This window comes from Panthera uncia, chromosome B4 (genome assembly GCF_023721935.1).
Source record: "Panthera uncia isolate 11264 chromosome B4, Puncia_PCG_1.0, whole genome shotgun sequence".
Taxonomy (NCBI): Eukaryota; Metazoa; Chordata; class Mammalia; order Carnivora; family Felidae; genus Panthera; species Panthera uncia.
The window spans coordinates 65160776-65187382 of record NC_064809.1 but is presented as its reverse complement, the minus strand read 5'-3'; the positions used below and the strand labels follow the sequence as shown (position 1 = coordinate 65187382).

Genomic DNA, 26607 nt, shown 5'->3' with positions numbered 1-26607 from the left:
GATTAAATGTTTCGGTCTTTCAAAGTGTGGGAGGTAAATAAGGTATTTTTGTTGTTGTTATTGGCTTAATGATTATAAGTAAAAAGTTTATGGAAAGCTTTGTGATGAAGAAAAAATATATGCAAGGGGGGGCACAAAAGATACTATGATACATAAAATATAAAAAGAAATAGAAACTAAAGGAGCTTTTCTAAAATAACAAATATATTTTTACTGATAGATGCTGTTTTAAAGATAACAATGTTGAATTTTTCATGTTGTGGGTTTTTTTTTCTTTTTGGATCCTTAATTTCTCTCTTTCTATCATTTCCTCTTTCCACTTATCATTTTGTCTCCTCTCTTTTTGCACTTGTTTCTCCTGTTTATGGCCATTTTGCTGATCATCAGTAGATCCTCCAGAAGGTAGGCAGAGGAAATTGATCTCATTTATTACAAGACTTTACTGATTTGCATGGAACAAGAATAAGCTTTTTTCCCCCTTCAACTCAGGTTGTTTTACAACTTTGCAATATATAACCTTAACTTAAACTATTCTAAAGTTGATTTCTATATTTCAGAATGTGAATAGATTAATTTTAATATTAAAAGAAATACTATGGATGTATGTTTCCAATTTCTGTATTTTTCTATTATCTTTGGTATGAGGTAATCTCTACAAAATATTAGTACTAATATTGTGAATACTGGAGAGCATTTTTCAGTATCTAGTAAAATGCTGTATTTAATTATGAGATTATTTTTCTTCAGAAGTCTGAAAAATCAATGATATTAAAACATATAAAAATGAAAAAAGGCATCTTACCCTCCAAAATTGTGTCATACATAAGTCACTGGAGGCAAATATTTACTTTTGTAATATTACAAACTTTGACATGACAGACTCTTATACCTTAGGCTGGTCACATGGATTTTTTCTTTATAATCAGCTTATTGGAATATACATACATACATATTTTGTTTTAGAAGTAAGAGTAGCATCTGACTGTGCATTAGATCAAACCTTTTGAATATTTGAAGCTATAATTCTAATTCGATGGCTTCAGTTCATAGATATGAACTCATATCAGTAGGATTTTTCAAAACGGAGATTCAGACTTTTGGGGGAAGTTTTGCTTCTGTTTCAGTTTTAATTTGGTTAACTTCTTAGATTACAAACAAGTTTCCGAGCATTAATTTCAAGAATTGACACATGTATGCAAATAATACATTGAACTTTGTAATTACATATCCAGTGGCAACAATTCCTGGTGTCATTTCTAGTGACGATGAACAACTTCTACTTTTCAAAATCATTAATAACTACTCTAAAAATAAAGTTTGTTTGTTTCTTTTAGCCCTGAGCTTATATTTATCTCCTAATGTTTCTATTCATCAGCCCTCTTGAGCTCTGCCAGAATTAATCTTCTGGAATTAATTAATTGAATTAATCCATGCACATCTCTTTTTGTGTGTATTGAACAGCTCTTTAAATATTCAGTGCCTTAACCTACTATTAAATCCTCTCCAATGAATGTTTTCCTATCAGTTCAGTAGGTTTAGTTTCATTATCTGCTCCTTATATGATGTAGTCTACAGATCATTTTGCTTCTACTATTTTTGAAAATGTCCCAATTTTTCAGTGTTTAAAATCTAGCATCTAGAACTCAACCTCCTTCCAGATCCCTCAGCAAAATATAGTAACTCTATTATGTTCTTTCTCCTGAAATATTTACTTCTATTGAACACGTTATTGAAAGTGCTTGTAGAAGAACCATAAATTGTTGATTCATTGATCTTATATTCTATTAAAAAAATCTCTTTGGCTATTAGTGTGTGTGTGTGTGTGTGTGTGTGTGTGTATTTCAATTTATTTAAACTGAAATAAACCCAGAAAGCAATTCAGCCATTTCTCCTACCTCCCACTTTCCACCCTTACAATTACCAATCTATTCTTTGTATCTATGAGATTGGGTTTTTTAATGTATATTTTTAAGATTGTGTGTATAAGAGAGATAATATGGCATGTATCTTTGTCTTATTTCACTTAGCATAATGCCCTCTTTAGCTTTTTAGATCTAGGCTACTATTAAGGCTTTTACTACTTGAAGCATTTTGTTCTATCTTCTACTTAAATTTTATCTTTAAATTGTATCCAATGATTATTTTAGTGTTAAGTGGGTACTTAAAGCAAATAAATTGTGTTTGTCATTTTCCTAGGCAATACATACCAGTGTCCAGTTCTTTAATATATCAGTTTAATATATATGCCAGCTCTGTTTTCTGTGCTATAGAAATATTGACTAGATATTGAAGTCTTCTTTGAAATTGACAGGAACATTGACTCCTTAAGTGTGCCTCTCCACCAATGGAACTACCTTACTCCAACTGTTCTGTTCTTACCTACCATGTCCACAAGGATATCACTTGAAAGGCTTAATGTAATGGACCTTTTTGGAGTCAACATGTGTTATGAATGTGATATTTCTCTAATTTGCTATTAACCCTACAAAGAACTTCCCCCATGAGATTAGTGTTACCTCTTATTGATGAGCATTTATTTTTAAGTGTTTATAATGATTTGTTCAGTATTTCCCTTTGTGAGACTCAACAAGAAGTCTTACCCATCTGTAATTCCTGAAGTCTACTTTTTCCCCTGCTTTTTGGAAAAAGGGGCCTACATGTTTTGTGCCCCTTATTGATCTTAGTGTACCAGCAATGATTTTTGTGTGAACAATGTTGTATCCTTCCAAAACCCTGTGATATAATGATTTAAACACAGAAATACTTGAATTCAATGAATAAGTCTCTATTGTCAGTTCTAACTTATCTTGGGCTTACATTTCTTCTTAATCATTTCTGCCCATTGCATCTTGAAGATTGTTCTCTTTCATTGAGAAGGTGGAAAGAAACAGTTTTATTTTATTCCTGTTATTTGTTCTGATATTATGCCATCTATTTTATATAATGGACACATTTCTACATAATAATTTTTCTTCCTGCTCTGAGCAAAGATATATCCAATTTATATATTTATTATGTTATAATTCACTCTCATCTTTAGTCTTCTCAATACAACTATTTCAATTCAGATCCTGTCTTAAACTCCTTTAGGATAGGGACAATGTTTTGATAAACTTTGCATTTCATAGTGCATAGCACAAAGCAAAAACTCCAGAAATATGAAACTTATGAGAAAGTTCCCTAAATAGCCTCACTGTTCTTTTAAAGTCCCATTCTTTTTTCTTTTTTTAATCTTCTTGGAGACTATTAGAGTTTTTTCTTTCTTTCTTTTTTTTTTTTTTGATATTTTTGAGCCATCTCCCTTTAGAATTTCTGTGTATGTGATCGTTCCTATCTTTTTTCAAATTCACTTGAAAAATTTTTTTCAGTATTTTAGGTGATATGTGTTATACTTTCTCCAGAATGTTCTTTTTGACATAGAGTCATATTTCAGCATAGCAGAGTCACACTTCCAGTTATCCATCATTTATACTTTCTTATTTGTCAGAATTCACTCTACTCAAACAGCTCCCAATATTACTGCATTCAACTTTGAAGAGAATTTGTTGATAAGATGATCTGTGTGCCATAGGCTTTGCTCTTTGCAGAGGGCAGCTGCTGGCTGATGCCTCATTAGTTGATGCACTCCATCACTACTGTTATTATTTCACATTTTGTCTCTGTCCTTTTGCTTTAAAAAGAGACAAAGGAGCAGTCTGAGTTTTCCTATTAATTAGTTAGAAAGGCTTCTTAAAGTCAGGAGAAAAATAAAATTAATCTCATGATATAGCTACTTAAGTAAATCTTGTTTTTCCCCACCTCAGGGGCATAATCAACCCATTTCCTGCTTCAAAAGGAATCAGAGCTTCTCCACTGCAGTGTATTCACATAGCTGAAGGGCACACAAAAGCTGTGCTCTGTGTGGATTCTACTGATGATCTCCTCTTCACTGGATCAAAAGGTACTTACTAGTGGTTGTTTCAGATGGATATTTAACAGATGAAAAGAAATGATTACATTTTAACAGGCTTAAAAGAAGAGTCAAACTGCTTAATACCCATAAAAACCTGAGAAATAATTTGGTTCAACTCCTGAATTATAGAAAATCATTGCATAGTTGGGAAGAAAGTAAAACCTCTGTTGATGTTATATGAATAGAATGTTGAGAAAATACATCTCCCTTCAGTAACTGAGCACTTAATGTATGCAAGGTCCTGAGCTTAGTAATACAAGTTATATAAAAATTGACAAAAATGTACATCATTACAATGTACATACACTGTGGTAAAGAGAATAAGATGGGTAGGAAACCATCATTTCTTGAGCACTTAAGCGTATGTCAGAGACTATGCTAGACACTATACAAATTATATCTCATTTAATTCTCGTGGTAACCCCAGTGAGATACATGTTGCATCCTCATTTTACAGATGAAGCAACTGAGGATTCAAGAAATGAAATAACTTCACCAGATAAACTTAGTAGTAAGTGGAAGAATCAGGATTGGAAACCCAGGTCTACTCATCTCCAAACCTGTATTCTTAACCCCCTTTGGTACAAGTGTAGGGAACTGGAAATGAACTACAAATGCTCTGAAGAGTTAAATACTAATCTTTTTGAGGTTTCTGAAAAGGGAGGTTATGCCAACCTGTGAGACATAACAAGGCTTTGACAGAGGCATTTAGGAGGAACCTTACAGGATGGTTTGGATATTGACAGGTAATGATTGACAGCCAAGATTGTAGAACAACATAAGCAGAGACATGGAGGGGAAAGTGGGGTATGTTTGGAAACTAAATCCAATTGGTTGAGAAGTAGAATACAGCTGACCCTTGAACAACATGGGGGTTAGGGGTGCCAACCCCCTGCATAGTCGAAAATCTGCGTATAACTTTTGACTTCCCCAAACCCGAACTACTAATAGCCTTCTGTGAACCAAAGCCTCACCAATAATATAAACAGTTGATTAATAAATATTTTGCATGTTATTTGTATTATATACTATATTCTTACAATAAAGTAAGAAAAAAGAAAATCTTACAAAGAAAATCATAAGGAAGAGAAAACACATTCATAGTATTGTACTATATTTTTCAAAAATTTTGCATATAAGTTGACCCTTCAAACCCATGTTGTTCAAGGGTCAACTGTAATCATAAGAGAAGTGATGGGCAGTAAAGCTAAAAAGGTAGGAAGGAAGCAAGTACAGATTTGGGGAAGCTAATAAACGATTTTTAGCACTTAGGGATGTTACAAGACTCAGTTTAATCAGCAAGCATTTATTGCTCATTGCATATAAGGAAGTGTAACATATCTAGCTAGAACTTAGGAATTGTGAATAACGGCAAGTCATTCTCCAATTAAAAAATAATCTGCACTGTGAAAAATGTACTTTTATAATTTAAAGTAAATTTATGTCCAGAATAATTATATATTTAACATGTCAGAAAAACAAAATAATTAGTTTATAATTATGTTTTGGGGTCAAAAATAAAACCATCTATCAGTGACCCCTGGAAAAGAAAGGTATATGTGTTTATGAGTGTAGAGTGCTGTGAGGCGGTGAGAGTGAAGAGGCTGATTTGGGAATGCCATTTTAAATTCAGGGGAAATTTGAAGCAAGACTCTTGTGATATGACTATTTCAAAGTTTTATATAATTATTTTTTTTAATACCACATAATACATACACCAGCTATCCCTTGCTTTCATCCAATCCTTTATATGTACTTGGCCATTGAACTTGATGCAGAGGGTTGATGTCTGTTGCAGCTAGTGGAATAATTACTTTTTTCTTATTTTATTTCATTCTTCTAGGGGAAAGATTGTTAAAGTAATTTTTATTGTTAAGAGAACCTAATTTAGTTCATATTGACAGTATTTTCCTTTTCTTGTTTGTTTTAGATCGTACTTGTAAAGTATGGAATCTGGTGACTGGGCAGGAGATAATGTCATTGGGGGGTCATCCCAACAATGTTGTATCTGTAAAATATTGTAATTATACAAGCTTGGTCTTCACTGTGTCCACATCTTATATTAAGGTGTGGGACATCAGAGATTCAGCAAAGTGCATTCGAACGCTGACGTAAGTAATTTAAAGACAAATAGCATAAGGGCAAATAGTGTAACATATATGAAAGGATAGGACTATGAATACATTTTTATTTATTTATAACTGTCCAGTTCCAAAAGGATGTTAAAATTAGGACATAGATAATATAACAGGGAAAAACTATTGAGAAAATGAAATATAGGAACCTGGTATTAAACAGGAAGGAATAAATTGCATTTGATGTGTGACTAAGTATGTATTTCATATTCCTCCCTCCCAAATACTAAGGTATTGCATTTTCATAGTATTTATTACTTGATGTAATATTGATTTACATTACTTGCTTCAAATGAATACCACTCTGTGGAAAATGGCTAAAATCACCATTATAGATAGTTAAGAAGTACTTGTAACCTTTACTTAACAGGTATTAAATATTGAGAGTTTTTTGTTTGTTCATGTTAGAACCTATACTGCTTTTGTGTGAGCACAAATTCCATAACTGTAGGTTAGGTTGGATAATTGGAGGATGAGTTTGTTTTCTGTGTCATTATATGTGTCTTTAAAATAAAGAGCAAATAATGATTCTTTTTTGCTATAAGATCGATAAACAGTTTTACATAATTAAAATTGGGGTGAACTCTTTAAATAAACAAAGGGAGCACAGGAAAGGGTAATTTTTATAATTTGTAGAGGAAATGTTAACTCAAGTCCTAATTTGTATTTTGAGAGCTACTATTTAATTTATTCTACTAAACACAAGTTTCTTAAGGGAAATTTCATAGAAAAAGGAGCACTGTATCTTAGAAATCTGCCAATCCAGTTGACTCACTAAAGGCAAATTTAAAAAGATTGATTATAACTTGATATTTTAGAAGTTAGCTGAGAAAATGTTTCAAAATTTAAGAATACATCTATTATTTAGAATTTATCTGAGGAAATAGAAATAAGTTATGTTTAAGTCTTTAGCACTTGGAAATACTCCATATATGATTGGGTTAGAGTAAGCAAAAACTGAAAATGGTTTGAAAAATCCTCATTGTCTTTAATTCAAAAGGCACACTTAATAAATAAGAAGAATATTGGTAGGCCTGGCCCTCGGGGCGTTCTGGAAGCTATAGGAAAATGAATTACCTTTGTGGCACTGTATCATTTGTTGAGTTTTTTGTTCTTTATCTTTGACATCTAATCTTTTTTTTTTTTAAGTTTATTTATTTATGTTGAGAGAGAGAGAGAGAGAGAGAGAGAGAGAGAGAGAGAGAATATGTACCAGCAGGGGAGGGGCAGAGAGAGAGAGGAAGAGGGAGAACCCAAGCAGAGCCTGAAGTGGGGCTTGATCTCATGCATTATGAGATCATGACCTGAGCCCAATCAAGTGTCCGACACTTAGCCGATTGAGCTAGCTAGGCACCCCAACATCTAATATTTTTTGAATGATATTCTAGTCATCCCTAACTCAGGAATCCCTAAGAATTCTGGAATTCTTAGGTTTATAATAGGTTTACGGATTAAGAATTTTAAGCCATTGGGGCTCCTCGGTGGCAGAGTCGGTTAAGCGTCTGACTCCACTCAGGTCATGATTTCATGGTTTGTGAGTTCCAGCCCCATGTCAGTCTCTGTGCTGACAGCTCAGAGGGAGCCTGGAGCCTGCTTCAGATTCTGTGTCTCCCTCTGTCTTTGCCCTTCCCCTGCTCATGCTCTGCTTCTCTCTCTCTCTCTCTCTCAAAAATAAACATTAAAAAAAAAAAGAATTTTAAGCCATTTTATCTTGTTTTAGTTATTCATTTATTCACTTATTCATCAAATGTGTTTATAAGTACCAGCTATGTGTGCATGAGGTTGCATGCCAGGTACTGTTCACACGGTGACCAAAGGGCACAGAGCTTGTTTTTGCCCACAGCCAGTTTCCTAGGAACTCAAGGAACTGTAAGCTGAACTCTTATCCAGGATTGTGACTTTTCCCTTTGTTTTGTCCCTGTTAAGGTCTTCAGGTCAAGTTACTCTTGGAGATGCCTGTTGTGCAAGTACCAGCCGGACAGTAGCTATTCCTTCTGGAGAAAACCAGATAAATCAAATTGCTCTAAACCCAACTGGCACTTTCCTCTATGCAGCTTCTGGAAATGCTGTCAGAATGTGGGATCTTAAAAGGTAGAATTTTTAAGAGAATGTATTTCTTATATACGGCAAGTACAATTTTCAGGCATTAATAACATATTAGTGCATGTAAAATCTAACTTTTATAACCCCAGAAGTTAATGTAAAATAATAGGCTTTTCTGTTTGGCCCAACACCCCTAAATGGCTCTTCTCTTCTCATTAGCAAATCCAAAAATTTCCTTTCTTTTATTCTCCATCAATAGAAAGAAAGTATACGAAGGAAAATAGCCTCTCTTAATATTTGTCTACAATTTGTGTTGTTTACTGGGAAGAGATGAAGATTCTCATTCTGTTTCACCAGGACGTTTGGAAGAGTTTTTTGTTGTTGTTGTTGTGGTTGTTGTTTTGGGGGGAGGGGCAGCATCACTTAAACATTTTATATCTCAAAATTTTTAGTTTATAAGCTTAAGTTAATTACTGGGGGCATAAATCTTTATAGGGGTTTTATGAATATAAAATGTATATAAGAGATTAAATATTGATATAAAATGGGTAAAAAATGATAAATTGAAATGTAAGGTGTTATATCTCTGATTTGATTTTTATTTGCCATGAAATGTGAGCTTTTATCCCTCAGTTGAGTGTTTATTTTAGCTTCTTTTCTAGTTCTTAAAATTTTGGCAGCAAGGGAATATTCATTTATTAGTTAAGTATTTTTTCAACTTCAATTCTGTCAGGCACTGCACCAAGACTATGGTGGGTGCTGGGAATAAAGACTGAGCAAGACAAATGTGGTGTCTGCCTTCTTAGAGCTCATTTTGTAACGGAGGATAATGGCCATTAAACAGGCAATTATAGGATACTGAGTGAAGTTTGTAATTCAGGTAATACAGAGTGCCTCCCATCTAGAGGGATTTGTCAATGATAAATAAAAAGGATATTTTAGAAACTGAAAATAACTAGTTATAACTTGTAATATGTTAACATATGACTGAGAAAGAATAATAAACATAATTTATAGATAAATAGATGAGAGAGAAAGAAGAAATACAGTCATGAGTCTGCTTTAGAAACAAAATGTAGAAAATTGAACACAGTGCTTGTTTGAGAAAATGAGAAAAGAGGTGAGTACTTGGTTTATTCTTGAAGATGTTAAAACTTGACTCATAGTCAAAACACCATGGAGGAAGATACCCAAAGTCATGACATGAGGCAGAAAAGGTAACAGCTTTTAAAAATCTTTACACTTTCTGTTTTTGCTGAAAAGTTAGGTCCTTTGAAAGCTGCTGATTTCAGCAATGTGATTAAATGTAGATTTATCATAAAAAAGTAAGAAAATAATTTTCTAGAAACGAAACTCTACAAGTTAAATATGTCTTTGTAGTCCAGCAGCTTGATTGAGGTAGGACTATGAAACAAAGGTTCATTGTCACCCCCTGACAATTAACATCACACATTTTTCTACAGTCACCTATATGTCCTGGTCATTTTCAGTCCTTATAATAACTGATGAAATGGACCACTTACTTTCTGACGTGCATATATACATATGTGTGCATAAATATATATATGTGTGTGTGCATACATGTATATATGATTGTTGTACATATTTGTGTATGTGTATATGCAAGAATATTTGTGTTTTATATAAAGTAATCTTTTTCCATATTTTTATTGATTGTGTAGTCATGTAAGTGATATAGTTGTTTTAATCAAATTCCAAATTGAACCTAATAACATTGGTCATATATTTTAACATGTTCGGATATTTAACAGATTAAGGTTTATCTGGACTTAGGTTGCATTTAAAATTAGTCTTTGGCAAGTTTTGCTGCCATTTTGTTTACTGTCTGAATGACATCAGTAACTTTGGAAAAACTTATTTAGGATTCCTCACACTTCAGTCGTAGAATAGGTTAGGTTGGCCATATTTTGACCCTTAATTTGAAAAGAGTTGCATGGAGGTGGAGCTAAGTTTAAAAAAAAAAAGCATTAGTGAACAGTTTCATCAAAGAATGTAGATTATTTACGTTGGGGCTTAACCTCAACCCATTAAGAAATATTTTCAAACAAAATTATTTTTCTTTCTTTTTAAAGGTTTCAGTCTACAGGAAAGTTAACAGGACACCTAGGCCCTGTTATGTGCCTTACAGTAGATCAGATTTCTAATGGACAAGATCTAATCGTCACTGGCTCCAAGGATCATTACATCAAAGTGTGTATGATAGAGTTGTTGAATTATATTCTCCTATTAAATGATAGATATGAAGTATCAGATGCACCTAAGACCCTTTGCTCTTAATCAGTTTTCTTTTTTAACAATCCTATCCTTTGCTTTTTCTTCTTGATCTTTTTCCTCATTCAATAGTTCCTGATTTTATTGTCTTATAATTCAATCCCATATTCTCATTTTTCATAGAAGATTGTTTTGGAGGGATTTTAATGATGTTTGGCTCAGTCATCCAGCTAATGCTTAAGTCTCATTGTCACCATCTTTTACACTGAGTTTAGTATGGTCTTCAGATTTTATGAAATTAGCAGATGAGGGAAGATGCACAATTTGATTCTGGAAATGTTAAATTTGAGATACTAAGTAAGAGAAGTCATCCTCCTATAGGCAAGTAGGCCATTTGAAAGGCAATTCTAGAACTCCAGATAAGTTATGACTAGACATGCAGGTTTGGGAACCATTTGAAAGAAGCAGATGTTCAGGAGTTAGAGTAGTTGATGTGACCAAAGAGACAGAGGTTGACAGGACTCAGCCTTGTGAATTCCTTTAGGAACCAATAGGAATAAAAAGAGAATGCAGTAACAAAGGAGATAGGAAAAGCATAACTACTCTTTTTGGAACCTAAGATTAAGAGATGAGAAGTGGGTTAGTGACACGAAAATAGAGTGGTTAAAATGAGAGTATTGTGTATTTGGTAGACTTGAGTATTTCTGTCTGTTTAGGAAGCAGGCCCTTTGGAGAGGGAAAGTGATGGGGGAAGTGGTGGTAAGTGATGGAGGTGGTAGGAGTTAGAACCATATCAAAGATATGAACCCTGGGAAGCAGGAAGCACACGTTCTTCTAAAAAGAAGAGAAGGGTAAGAGAATGTTTGAAAATAAAAGGAAACTTTTGAAATGGAGGGAAGAGTCCAGAAAGTTTATTTTTGATCATGCGACCCTTTTCAGGAAATCATAAGGTCAATAGCTAAGAGAGATGATGACAACTGCGTGGAGTAGAAGGTTTAGAATAGCAACTTTGAGGGGAATTTTGAGATGGCCACCAGGATTGCAGAGCTACATTATAGTGCCTAAATAACAGTCATATCATTTTTCTGACTTGCAACTGGATTGATATGTAGTATTTTTGTTATTGAACATATAGTTTGTTCACCATACATGAAAAAATTGGTTGCCTTTCTAAAAAGCCTATAGACATATAAACATGTGACATATAAGCAAAAGTAGCGTGAATATAGGGCCTGGGTTCTTCCTGAATCATTTATACAAGGTTAATTTAGTTGATTAGTAAAATATTGTAACAAAACAAGTCATATCTGGTTAATATACATGTGTATGTGTTTCTATGTATGAACGCATATAGGTGCTTATTTATAAGTTAAATAGGATGCCCCCCTTTTCTCTCCTTTTTTAGATGTTTGACGTAACTGAAGGGGCTCTGGGAACTGTGAGTCCCACCCACAATTTTGAGCCCCCTCATTATGATGGCATTGAAGCGCTAACCATACAAGGGGATAATCTATTTAGTGGATCCAGAGATAATGGAATCAAGAAATGGGACTTAGCTCAAAAAGACCTTCTACAGGTAATGTAAAACCTTTCATGGGATGAAGTGGGTACTTCAAAGCCACCGGTAGTCTATATAAGACCTTGAAGAGCCTCTCAAAGAGTGTTTCATCTTCAGCTACCAGGGTTACAAATTATGAGAAGGGCAACATTCAATATTGAATAATACCTTCTAGATAAGAGTAGTTGAAAACAAAACGAACAAGTAGCATGAATGTCAATAGAACAAACTTGACAACAGATGAACATATTGCTTTCAAAAGCTTTCTTTAGAAAATTTTTTTTGATGTTTATTTATTTTTGAGAGAGACACAGACAGAGCGTGAGTTGGGGAAGGGCAGAGAGAGAGGGAGACACACAATCTGAAGCAGGCTCCAGGCTCTAAGCTATCAGCACAGAGACCGACATGGGGCTTGAACTCATGGGCTGTGAGATCATGACTTGAGCCGAAGTCGGACGCTTAAACTACTGAGCCACCCAGGAGCTCCTCAAAAGCTTTTATAGATATACATTCATGGTTGTGACTTTTATATTATTCATATAAATATATTTATACCTAAATGTAGTCATATAATTTGAGTATATAAATATTGTTTACTCATTATGAAATATATGTGAGCTCTACTTTAGTTTTCTACAAAAAGCCTTAGGCTTCCATGTTCTCTACTAAAGGTTGAAGGCAGTGATTTTATGAGGCAGTCCTTATTATCTACATACCAGGTAGTTTTCAAACTTGTTGAATTAAATACATTTTGGAGAAAGGTGAGATACTTAACTCCCATGAAGAGAATGTGATGCGAAAAATTCTGTGTACTTTCTGGGTCTTTGAGATTCTTCAAGACTTTTAATATTGTAAGTTTTAATATTGATAACACTGATAATAATTGAGGCAAATTGGAAAGCAAATTGCAAATTTATTTCTTTAAATCATTAAGAATGATTGCATAGAAAATGATTTGTGGGGCACCTGGGTGGCTCAGTCAGTTAAGCGTCCGACTCTGGCTCAGGTCATGATCTCATGGTTCGTGGGTTCAAGCCCCACGTCGGGCTCTGTGCTGACAGCTCAGAGCCTGGAGCCTGCTTCAGATTCTGTGTCTCCCTCTTTTTCTGCCCCTCCCCGACTTGTGTTTTCTCTCTCTGTCAAAAATAAATAAAAATTAAAAAAAAAAAAAAAAGAAAATTTCTTTATGGCTTCCAGGCCATTGAGTGGTCTAAATATTGTTTTGTCAACAGAAATGTTCGAAACTTACTTTGGTGTGAAACTGTCATTTTGGAAGGCTCCTCTTCAGTGGCTTATTTCTCTTTCTTTCTCCAGCAAGTTCCAAATGCACATAAGGATTGGGTCTGTGCCCTAGGAGTGGTGCCAGGGCACCCGGTTTTGCTCAGTGGCTGCAGAGGGGGCATTTTGAAGCTTTGGAACATGGATACTTTTGTGCCAGTCGGAGAAATGAAGGGTCATGATAGTCCTATCAATGCCATATGTGTTAATTCCACCCACATTTTTACTGCAGCCGAGTAAGTTTTTCCTATGTGATTTTTTTCTATATTGGCTGTTTGTGTTCAGATTTAATAAATATTGTTAAGTTGTAAATAACTGGAAACATAGAACACATGAAACCCTTTTATTACAGTCATTGTAATGTCTATTTAAGATCTCTTATTCATATTTTCTGATTTGCACCTTGGTCACTGCATTTAATCCCAAGATTACATGAGAATAGTGTTACTTCTGTATTAGCACTCAGCTTAACTAGGAAGTCTGATGCTAGATGTTCCCCTGGTGATTTTAATTAAAAAAATCATTCATAGGTGACTAATTCCAGAAAGTCAACAAATTTGCTATTCTTCTCATTTAGAACAAATCATTTAAAAAATCTCTGTTCCCCTTCTGCCTCTGTTTATAGTACAGTTGACTCTTGAACGATGTGGGCTTAGGGACCCTGACCCCTGCAGAGTTGAAAATCCAGGTATAACTGTGAATTCCCCCAAATTAAATTAAGAATAGCTTACTGTTGACTGGAAACCTTACCGATAATATAGTCAGTTAACACATATTTTATATTTTATATGTATTAAATACTGTATTCTTACAATAAAGGAAGCTAGAGAAAAGAAAATGTTATTAAGAAAATCGTAAGGAAGAGAAAATACATTTATAGTACTGTGCTGTTTATTAAAAAATCCACATGTAAGTGGACCCTCATAGTTCAAATCTGTGTTGTTCAAGGCTCAGCTGTATAAGTACATAGTAATACTATCTGGTTCCTCCCTCTTAGGAAGGCTGGATTCATTTGCTTATTTTTTCATTCATGATGAATCTCCAAAGTTGGGCACTGTTCCAGACTCTTGGGAAGACCTGTGAACAAAACAGATCCAAACCCCCAGTTTCATTCTAAGGGGAAAAAAAGACAAGAAATAAGTAAAATATATTATATGGTGACAGGTGCCTAGGAAGAAAAATAAAGCAGGGTACAGGGAAGAGAGTATCGTGGGGAGGGAGTTACACAATAGGGTGGTGGGTGAAGGCCTCACTGAGTAAGTGACATTTAAGAAGATGCTTGAAGGAAGTGGAGAGTTGTTGTGACCATAAAAATGACATAATATGTATATAAGTAATTTGGAAAGGAAAATATATATACCCTAACGTGAGGCATTGGTTTCATTCAAATAAAATATAATGTCTCATGAATATCTATCTTGAAAATCTCCTTTTGGTCATTTTTGCACATTTTAATTTAATCAGAACACCTTGATTCATCTATCTTAAATGTATGATTACCTTGATTTTATTTTGAAACCTCTGCTCTATTTCTATGGCATCTCTTCTTATTTGTGCTATTTTCATCAAATCCCTCTTTTCATTTAGATTTACTTTCTCATATCTCCAAAGTACTTCAAAGTTCATTTATTTTGTGTTTTTCTAAGGTGCTTACCTTTGGTGCTTCATTGATGTTATTTCCAAGATATATTACTTTCTCAAGACTCACCACTTTTGTTTATTCTCTTGGAAGCTTTCTGTGTCCTTGGTAATTTATGGAAAATAACTGAATACTTCCCAAAGTTGTGGGACACATAATACAAGACTATAAAAGTATTATATATCACTGAGGTCTGGTGGGTGAAGTATGATGTTACTGTAACACCTCTCTTTCACAATATAGTATTATTTTTGAAGAACTGAACTTTTTCTCAGTATGTCCATGGTGCACCAGATGCAAATGTATTTACTATGTAACTTAAAAATCAGGAAAATAGCCAATAAAGTCAGAAAGGCTATTTTCAAATTAGTTCCACTTATTTGTTAATTAGCACACACTTGTATAGTGCTTAGTATTTACCAGGCATTGTTCTAAGTTCTTTCCAGGCATTAATTCATGTATCTTCATAAGAACTCTAGAAGGTAAATATTATTATAATCTTGATTTTACAGGTGGGAAAACTGAGGCATTTTATAACTTAGTCCTTATATAATAATTCCATCATATCTGATATTTCTAGATTTGTTGCTTTTTATTTATTTATGTATTTATTTGTAAATCTGGATCTGTAGTATTGATTAATTTTTCTTATGATTATGGGGCTCATTTTACCTGTGTCTTTTTTGTCAAGTAATAGTTTACTGGATGTTGAACATTATATTGTGTTTTAAGATCTGGATTTTGTTGTATTCTTCTAAAGAGCGTTGGACTTCGTCAGGAAGTTAAGTTTCTTGTGGTTCAGCTTCATCTTTTTGAGACCGATTTTTAATTCTTGGATTTCTACTGAATACCATAAGTGTTTGATGATATCTCCTTACTGATCAGAAAGTGAACAGCTCATAGCCCTCTGTGGGCTCTGGGAATTGTTCAATTTATAGCTCACTAGTAGATGTTTGTTATTGTTGTTGTTGTTGTTTTGTTTGTTTGTTTCTTTTTGTTTTTTGGGTTTTTGCTTGGCCTTATAATCTTACTCTACTCATGGTGTAGCTTAGTATTCAGAGACATTAGTGGCCCTTGTATAGATTTATGGAGTTTTTTTTCCCACAGCTCCATAATTCTTTCTGCATAGCTCTCTCCTCTTCTCTCCTCGATCCTGAAAATTCCAACTACTCCACATCCCCCAGGTTTTTATTTCTATCTCTTCAACTTAGTGCTTCTGTAGTTTTCTGCTTGAGTTCTTACTCCCTGGGAAGTGTTTCCAAAGCAACAGCCAGGGCTGTCATGAAGCTCACCCCTCTCCCTTTTCTCAGGGACAACAGCCCTGTACTCCCTCATGGTCCAGTATCTGAAAATAGTTGTTCCATATATTTTGTCAGATTTTTACTTTGTTTGCAGCAGGAGAGCTAACCTGCTTCAAATTACTTGGTTATGACTAGTAGTGGAAATTTGATAATTTCAGACTTAGTATGTCCTAAACTGAAATCCCAACCTTCCCAGGAAACCTGCTCATCCTTTGGCATCTCTGTCTTCTCTGTTGATCAGGCTAGATAGAAACTTTCATTCCTTCCTTTCATACTCCATAGCCAGTCCTTGAGCAAATCCTGTTGGTATTCTACCTTTAAATTATATTTGGAATCTGACCACTTCTCACCATATCTTCTAACTCACTGATTTTAATTGCCATCAGCTCTTGGATTACTACAAGAACTGATTATTACTAGTAGCTCCTAAACAAGGTACCTTGTTCATATGTAGTCTACTCTTAACACAGAAGCCAGAATAATCCTTTTAAAACACAGATTAGATCATATTCCTTCTCTGTTCAAAACCTTGCATTGGTCCCCTATTTCACCTAGAGTAGAAGCCATACTTGATGTGACCTTGTGGGCATCTGTTATTTCTCTCACCTTTCCTTTTAGCACTTGCTCTTTCTAGACTTGCTCCTTGTTTTGTAGTCCCCAGTAACCTCTTTACTGGTCCTTGAACACATCACCTCATTTCAGCCATAGTACAGAATGCTCCCTTTGCCCAGAATGCTTTGCCTTCAGAGATCCTGACTCTCTTCCAATGTCCTTCTTTCTCACTAAAAGTAACCTTGCCATTGTATTTAAAATTGAAACCCTTCTATCACCTAGAACCCAATTCCCTTTACCATGCAGTCTTTTCTTTTTTTATAACATGGATTACTTTCTAATAAACTTCATAATTTAATTATTATGATTTACTGTCTGTCTTCTCTTGTTAGAATGTGTAAGCTACAACAGAAGAGGGTTTTGTTATTTATCTGTTTGTTTGTTTTTAAGAATTGTCCCAAGCACCTAGAATATTGCCTGGAACATAGCAAGTTCTCAATAAGTATTTGTTGAGTGGATGGCTGAATAAATGAATGGGTAGATGAGTAGGTGGATGAAGGAACATATCCCCTTGCTGTTACCAATATACATATGCTGTGTGGGTTGGTGAGAAGACTATTATTTTCCCCCAGTTTTATTGAGATATAATTGAAATACAGCATTGTATAAGTTTAAGGTATATAGCATAGTAATTTGACTTACATATATTGTAAAATGATTATCACAATAAATTTAGTTAACATCTATCATCTTATATAGATTCAAAAAAAGAAAAAGAAAGTTTCTTTTTTGCTTGTTAATAAGAACTCTTAGGGAGAACAGAGATTATTGATTAAAAACTAGAAAGCCTGGATCCGAGGCTCACCTCTGCCCTTTACTATGTTACATTGGATAGGTAACTAAACTCTCTTCATCCTTGAAATGGACTGCATAATCTCTGAAATGCCTTTTAACTATGAAATTCTATGGAAACTCTTTCTTTTAGCTTTGAGTTTATTAGATAATTGGAGAAAACTAACACTCCCTTAAAGCTATGAGAAATACAGTAAGAAATATGATTGTTTAATGACTATTCCCCAGTACCCACATGGTGGGTGAACAAAAACAAGTTTTCTCAGAAACACTTTGAATCTTCCATGTTCCATGATAGTGGAGTATTAGTCCACTTCTCAGTAGCCTCTTGTTTTTTCCATGGGCTTACGCTGATTTCATGTGAACATAATTCTGACTCTTGCCAGATTCACCAATTCCTGGAATCCCTGCTCCAATCTCCTCCCTTCCCAGAAACCTTACTGTAACCTTACTCTGGGCTGTTGTGCCTGAAGATCTCTGACCAATGTTGTATCGCATATTGTTTTTTGAAATAATGAGTGCAGATCCAGTGTAGTGATTAGGAGGTGGGGCCCTGGAACCAAACTGCCTAGATCGAAATCTTGGTTCTGTCATGTACTTTGTAATTTTGAGCCAATTACTTAACCTCTCTGGACCTAAATTTGCTCATCAATATAAATGGGATAATAGCATTATCTATCTCTATGGTAGTTAAAGAGAATTGAATGTATTTATATATAAAGGGCACATACTAACAATGCCTGCCATATAGTAAGCCCTTGATAATATGAATTATTTTTTATATTATTATGTGTATCTGTTTGATATACTTATGTATATTTTTACTTACATATATTAAAGTCCTCTTCAGAAAATGTTTTCACAGTAATTCTAAAAGCTATTTCTTTATCTTCCTGCCTCTTTTCACATGTTCATTTTTAATTTGTTCCATAGTGATCGAACTGTGAGAATTTGGAAGGCTCGCAATTTGCAAGATGGTCAGATCTCTGACATAGGAGATCTGGGGGAAGATATTGCCAGTAATTAAACATGAGTGAAGATAGTCATAAACTGAATACTGTGATAATACTCTGTACGTTCATTATGGAAAAGTTGCCTAATAGGCGAAAATTTATGAATCGGATTAACTGGAAAATATATCTGAATCCAACTGCTGAATATAAATGGTATTTTAATAAAATTGTGTACTAGCCTGTGTGCTTAATTTTAATATCTCCCAAACATATATATCCTATAATCGGTATACTGCTTGATTCACACTTTATTGTGGCTGGATTTTTGTGCCTAGCTATTAAAAAACACCTTAAAATTATTTGAATTGTAAGATGACTGCTTTTGTGACAGAAAACCCCCAGAATACAATGCAACCCATTGGTAATTCGTCATATAGTCTGTTCAGATGATTTACATATTTAAACATACTGGGAATGTTAGTCAAATTGTGGTCCGTCTGTCTGGTATTTATATCAGTCTATAGAGGGTTCCCAAATTTCGAAGCTCTTTTAATATAATGGAAAAAAATAAGATAGGAGAATATGATTGATGATTTTGCATAAGGTGGAATTGACCGTCCTCTACTAACAGAAAATGTTAAACAGTTTGTGTTAAATGTTGATGTTTACTTGTATTGACCAAAGTTTTACAGCTGTGCTATATTCTGTGCTCAGGACTAAAATGCTGTTAAATTGTTTTATTAGTGCTGTGCATACATTCTGCGATGGAAGACAATTTTGATGTCCTAACAGAAATATATTTTGATCTATTTTCCTATGGAGTTGTTTCTATTATCACCTTTTAATTTCATTTTTATTTAATAGTCTTTCCTTCCCCTTTTATCTAATTTTTTTATATGCTGCTAAATATATTTTAAATACACTGTGTTTGCAAACCTTGGTAGTTATGAGAGCTCTATCATTTGCGGTGGGAAAAGGTATGTAAATAAGTAGATTGTAAAGAATGTCTTACCTTGTAACTGTATGAATTTTTAAATGCTGTAGATTGGATTTTGCAAAAGGATGTATAATTTATCGGTCTGCTCAGAATATTAATTTGTAAATTCTGCAAGTTTAATTTTTATGTAGATGGTATAACATTTGAAAATATTGTCTTGTGATTTTTTTTTTCCCTTTGAGTATATTTGCTTGTAAATGAAAGCTTAGCTACGGCTTCAATAAACATGTTGCTCTGAATTGTTTTTATTCTCTTGTCCTTTTTCTAATTATGAAAATTGTTAGTATTTGTAAAACTTTGTTTTATCTGTGTGTGATATAAGGAAAGGCATTTTTTTTGTTATCCACTTCATATGCAATCCAGTTTTTGCTCATTAGACATGATATATTCTTGAATAGTTTGAATCATAACCTACTCTTGATGAACCAAAGGAACTCACTATTGAAAGAATTAAATCAGGAATGCCTGTGTGGCTCAGTGGCTTGAGTGTTCTACTTCAGCTCAGGTCATGATCTCACCGTTTATGGGTTTAAGCCCAGCATTCCGCTCTCTGCTGTCAGCACAAAGCCTGCTTCAGACCTTCTGTTCCCCAGTATCTCTGTCCCTCCTCCACTCTCTCTCTCTCAAAACAAATAAACTTAAAAAAAAAAAGTAAATAGTTGAATCAAACTATGTAATTTAGGCATGTGAACATAGATGGTAAAACAAAAATTATTCCCACAAATATTAGGACAATAGTGACTTTGGTTATCTGGAGAAGAAATAGGGTGGTCACTGGCAGGTATTGTAGGAGGTGAGTTGGGAATGTAGAGGGGGGTGTGGAGGTGTTTTGGGGGTCCTAGAAATGTTCTACTTCTCAATCTGGGTCCTAAGTTAAACTGTACATGTATTTCTCTTATTTTATGTATGTGTGCTATACTTCACAATGAAGTATATATTTCTTTTGTTTTAAAGAAAGGATTTTCCTGTAAAGAGGAAGTCAGCTACTTTGTAATTTTGCCTCCTTTCCTGGAGGAAAATACTATGATAAGACCTGAGAGACATTTTTAGGACTATTTTGAATTTCAATACCCTTAGAGTGTTTTTTTTTTTTTTTTTTTTCCATAGGACTATTGCTCAACCATTCATTTGACAATTTATTCAATAAATGTTTATTGAGAATGCCCTGGGCCAGGTACTAGGGACAAAAAAATAGCAAGACTGAGTTGATGCTTGCCCTCTGAGTGGAGAGAGAGAATAAATGTAGCACTTACATAACAGCTTGGTAAGTGCTCTGACTGGAAAGATCTGGGTGTCTTCACGCCTATTAGAGGCCTGACTGCAAGGCCAATTAGAGGTCTGTCATAAGGTCCGAGCACCGTGTGTGTTTGTGCGGAACACGAAGTCCGGTGTCTGTTTTACCTTTTAAAATGCTTAAGGCTCAAAAGTAAAACATAAAAAAATAAATAAATAAAACGCTGAAGGCTCAGCTAGATTTGATCTGATTTAAATAGTTCAAATGAATATGTAAAAGAGGCAGTTCTCTTAAAAGACTTTCATTTTAAATTATGTTGGGGGAAGTCATCTAGAGGACATGACCTCTGATTGACCCAAGAGCTAGATCCGGGCAATCAGAGACTCCCCAGCCGCCTCCCCAGTCCTTGCACTGTTATGTTTTGCCCACGTTACCACAGCCGGAGCTGTTTCTGTGTTTCAAGGACATAGCCTTGAGAGAGTTACGTGTTGTTGAGACTCTCTGCGTGATACTGGAGACTGAACCCAGGTAAGGCTTCTACGTAAACTTAAGATTCGGGCAGGCAGGTGTGGCGATCTACCTGTCTTGCGGCCGCCAGAGACAAGCCTTGTAAGTAAATCCCCTTGTTTGTTAAACCTGCTACCTACCAGTTTGGAGGGGCCGCTGCGTTCTTCGGTCTCTCCTTGTACTGGGGCTAGTTTCCCAACTGGGAAAAAAAAATACTGTTAATCTCTAAAGATCTCATCCAGAAAGGTTAGCAATAACTCTTTTTTAAAATATTTATGTATTTTTGAAAGAGAGAGAGCACGAGTGGGGAAGGGGCAGAGAGAGAGGAGACATACGACCCAAAGCAGGCCCCAGGACGTGAGCTGGATGTGGGGCTTGAAGCCAGGAACTGTGAGATCTTGACCTGAGCGGAAGTCTGCCGCTTAACTGACTGAGCCACCCAGACACCCGTTATCGCTAATTTTTAATACAGTTAAAATAGCAATTCTAAAATTTAAAAGTGGATTACTCTTATGTATGAAATATACGCCATGTCCCTCAAGAATAGTGTCTTTTTTTAGAAGCTAACGTTCATTTCTTCTTTCAAATCCAAATCTTTTTTAGCTAAAGAATAATGACACTGTTTTGCATATTACTTATCTCCACATTTATTTATTTCCCAGCTGATATGGAATCTTTTATAAAAATTTAAATTAAAATTATCAACATGTAACAATTTTTCTGTACTGCCGTTTGTAATTTTACCTAAGCATTGACTGCGCCTTACTTCAAAATCAGTTCACATTCTCTTTTTAACCTCAGAATCGGTTGTGTTATTGCTGTGTTGGGGATTTGATTTGCCAGTTACTGTGCAGATACTGATGGTTGGGAATTTGTATTTGCAAATCATGGATATAAAATGTACAGATTGCTCTGTGTGAGCATCATGGTACAAAATAAGAGTTATCTATCCTATTTTATAACCATAATGAGATGCTCAGCCAATTTTAAAATGTCAAACTGCCATTAATCTCCCTCTTTTTAAATGAGGTTAATAACTGTAATAACCAACGTTTATTGAACATTTACTTTCCCCTTTGGATGACCCTGAAATGGGGGTAATCTAAGATGTCAGTGAGAGTCAGAAGCATCTGATTTCAGAGATATTTAATTGTGAAAAAGTGTGCATCCTGGAATTTGTGAAGGACAGTATTGTGAGAGAATTTGCCAGACAGACAAAAATAGTGACAAATGTACAGTACATTATATATGGGAGATAATATGACTCCTTTTTATATGTTTTTGTGTACGTTGGACCTGAGAAAAGCAAAGAACACATTTGTCAGACTTTCTTTCAGCTTGGGTTGCACATTTAACGTGGCTCTCCCACCAAGCATATGAACCAGACCCAAGGTGGAGTAAGAAGGAATCAGGGCCTCTGCAGTATAGTCGTAGAAACCCGCGTTTTCCCAGTGGCAGCAGTGACAGGGCCCCAGCATCTGGCACTAGCTGTGGGTGTTGGGAGGCAGGACACAGGGCACTGCTCCAGCCGAGGTGGTTCCTGGAATCTGTAGTTGGGGCAGTGGATCCCTTGTTCAGTTCCTTGTCTTCTTGATTGTAGCAGAGGTAGAAAGTGAGTGGGCTAGTTCTTGGTGGGGGGTAATCTGGCACCTACTCACAATTTTGTAAGCACCCACCTCCCTCTTTCTGCTTTCTGCTTAAACTAGCTACAATGGTTTCTGTATTTGCTACTGAATTCTAAAAGATACACTATCTCTTTTTCTTTGTGATCTGTGTTTTAAGGTATTTCTTCCATTTTTTTCTGGATGCTAATCATTAACCTACATAATTGTTTTTATTTTCATTTTTATTTATTTTTATTTTATGTAATAGTTTTTGGTTGCCTAGAGGTTTTAGGTGTTAATGGAATCTCCTTAAGGGCTATTGTTATTGTTTGTGAAACTCATGGTCTTCTCTAGTCTGGTAATTCTATTTTGCTAGGAGCCCCCATGAATTATTCCGCATTGTCTTCTTTCCTCCAGTTGTTTGGTCCCCCTTAGGTGTGGTGTGCTGTTCCTTTGTTTTGCCCACTCAGGTTCTGTTGACCCTTGGTGATCGGGACAGGCTAGTGGTGAGGACAGCACTCTGCTCTGGTAAACCTGCAATTGACAGCAAATCATCTGTCCTCTCTCGGCGCCCTGGGAAACCCCTGCTCTACCCATCTCTCGGTGTTAGCCTTCCTTCCCTGCTGTCTGTAGCTCCCCAACATTTGCCTGGCCTGGAAGATTTAGCATGCCTCCCAAGGCTACAGGCATTCAGAGGTGTCGCTCTCGGGGGAATCCACAGTTTTCCTAACGTCTTCAACAACCCAATCAGACAGAGTGGCTCTTCAGGCTTTCAGAGCTGCCTGGTGTTTTACTGGAGAACCAAAGCGGGGAGTATCAGAGAGACAGTTTCATGCATCCTCATCTATTTTAACCATTTAACACCATCACTGAAAAATATCCAACAAATAAAAATAAGCTGATGGGAAGCCTGATTTCAGTAAGGACTGGATTCACCTGCATGAATCAGGAACCTGACTAGTGTTTATTATCCTCAGATTAGACTATTAGACTGTTCTTGTATGTAGTAGTCTCTGCTGAAGGCAGGCAAGTAGGAGTGCCTTCACCAGCCTCGGGGAAGAGAGTAAGTGGCTGAGGATATTATAATTTTCAGCTACTTTGGCCATTAACTGAAGGATCCTGAAATACCTACCTTCTTATTTGATGAGTGCCTCATCCCACTGTGTTCCCACCTTCTTTTCCTTAGGCCTTCTGCTCTGACTTCCTCCAATGCCTTTGCTTGCCTGTGTGTTTGTGTGTGTGTGAGTGTGTGTGTGTGTGTGTGTGTGTGTGTGTGTGTGAGAGAGAGAGAGAGAGAGAGAGAGAGAGAGAGAGAGAGGCTGTTAGTTGTTGATAGGAATCCCCACAGAGAAAAAATGCTCCATGAGAATTACCCTGATACGTGGTGTGGTTGAGATGGAAGATCTTAACCTTTTGAAACTACTCAGTACCAGCTGAGGAAATCAGGAGGACTCTGGGTAGTATCTGTGGCACAGACTTCTAATTTCTCCCACTACCACTCTCCTGCTTACTTTTAGTAATAAAAACCTGACAATTTCAGCTTAGCACGTGACTGCCCAGCCAGAGGTTGCATTTCCCGCCTGATCTTGTGGTTATCCATGGCCATATGCTGTGTTTCTGGCATGTGATTTAAGAGGAAGTGATGTACTGGTCTTACTTTTTTAAAAACTAGAGTGGTTGGCCTTCAGTTTGTCCTTCCCCTTTCCACTGACCAGGATGTGGAAGGGGTGACGATGAACCAACCTTGACTGTGCAGATGAAGACAACATCCTGGGTGAGTGATGGTAGAACAGCATGACTGAATGAACCTGTGTCCTTGATGGCCTTGTGGAACAGAGCTTCCCCTCTGTCTTGGACCACCTGTCGGCCTTTATGGCAGGGGTTGGCAAATTTTTTTCAGTAAAGAGATAATAATATTTCAGGCTTTACAGGCCACATGTTGTCCCTTTCACACATTCTTTGTTTTTTAAACAACCATTTAAATTTGTAAAAAAATCTTTCCTAACTTAAGGACCAATGCAAAAACAGGCTGGACACTGAATTTGTCCCAAAGACTATAATTTGCCAACCCTTGCTTAAGATTGTTGCATAGGTGAAAGACAACTTTTTTTTTTTTTTTTTGGAGTTACTGAATTTTAAGATCTTTTGTAAAGGAGTCTATCTGTATGGCATATGTATCTATGTAGTTAATGATTTAAGAAAATATACTCTAGAATAGATTTGCTGCAGAGAGGGATGGCTACCAGGGCTATGGCGTGTGGTTGTGCACATTGTGCACTGCACAACCCAAAAAGATACATTTATTTTTAGATATAAATTTATATATTTGTTACAACATTTAGGGTAGATGGCAGTAAATCATTTTGTTTTAAGGATATAAGAATACAATGATAATTTTCAGCATATGGAAGTAAAAAGTATATTTAGGAAGACATTTTTTTCTAATTTGAACAAGGGTGTCTGTGGCCTAGTAATAGACACCCCTAGTGGTTAATTATTTGACCTCTATTGCCTAAGATTAACACATTTCTTATTAAGTAATGTCAATTTAAAAATAATGAATATCTTCCCTTAAAAATATTCCTTGCTCAGGAAACTGGCTTCATGTCAGTTTTCATTAAAAATTATAAATGTTAGGTTCCACGATGTTTTCTGTCACATATACCTTTTTAAAAATAAACAAATGTGCTAAAAAATAGTCAACTATTTAAATGGAAGGATTTGGACAAGATTCCATTTTAACCTTTTCCCTAGGACTAATAACCCATTAGTTTGTGAATAATTGAAATTTTTCAATTATTATTATTATTATTATTATTAAGATTTTTGCTATTATAGAGATTTTCTTATGTTGTCCCGGGTCTGGTGAAGTAGCATGGCAGCATTGGGCATGCTGTCATTGCTTGCTTTCTATCATTCCATCCACAAAGATGGTTAGTCTACAAGTGTGCACTTGGACAGTGTGTGATTGCTATACTTGTTTGCCTGCTCCCCCACACCTGATGGCAAAAAGTAAAATGAGAGCGGAGTGTAAACATATAAAGGATCCTAAGTCTGGATCTAGTGAACATTTGCCATTCTTTTGGATTTCTTGGCACCTTTGAACAATTTTCTCTGTTAGGGTATTCCCACCTTATGAATTCCTTCTCACTTTCGATACCGGTTACTCATTTCCCCTACCTCCTTTTGCGGGCCAGGGTGGCGTGTGACTTAGGCTTGGCTCATTAGAGCCACTGACAACAGACTTTGGATTGGAAGCTGGTGACCCAAAACAGGTGGCACCTGGCAGAATCCCTGTGATGGAGGTAATGGGAGCTAATGCCAATTTCCATGGAAGCAGTGGAAGAGGCTGCAGTGTCCATATCAATAATACAAGCCATGGGGTTTGTGCCTACTGAGAAAAGAGGCAGCCAGTTGTGAGGTTTGATTCTAGACATGGTTCTGGTTGCATGGCCTCCAAATCTCTGACTTCTCTGGAAAATGATACAATCACCTAATAACCTCCAGTATATTCCTTTTCTATTTCAATGAGCTGAGTTGGTTTGTATGATTTGCCACTAACAACCTCTACTTATAAACTAGGTTATAGCCCAAAACAAATGATGATCTCTTGGGAATTGAGTTTCTCATTTCTGGAATTGACACAGATGTCAGTAACAGAATGCAAATAACTATAGACTGTTTTCCTTTTCCTGATGAGTTCACTTTAAGTAGCCTTACCTATTTCACATTCCAATGAGAGACTCACAGAAAAATCTCCAGAAAGGGTC

The 26607-nt window shown here is 35.6% G+C and overlaps 1 protein-coding gene across 5 annotated transcripts in view; it reads left to right on the top strand.

Moving 5' to 3' along the window:
* KIF21A (kinesin family member 21A) overlaps positions 1-19731 on the top strand; it is a 150978-nt gene extending 131247 nt beyond the window's left edge. For all 5 annotated transcript variants that reach the window (XM_049625280.1, XM_049625279.1, XM_049625277.1 and 2 more), the window contains 7 exons: positions 3804-3940; positions 5883-6063; positions 8014-8178; positions 10224-10341; positions 11768-11938; positions 13235-13434; positions 18476-19731. In XM_049625280.1, the coding sequence (XP_049481237.1) occupies positions 3804-3940; positions 5883-6063; positions 8014-8178; positions 10224-10341; positions 11768-11938; positions 13235-13434; positions 18476-18569 (1066 nt within the window). In that variant the 3' untranslated portion in view covers positions 18570-19731. The remainder of the gene's footprint in view (positions 1-3803; positions 3941-5882; positions 6064-8013; positions 8179-10223; positions 10342-11767; positions 11939-13234; positions 13435-18475) is intronic.
* The last annotated feature ends 6876 nt before the right edge of the window (positions 19732-26607 follow it).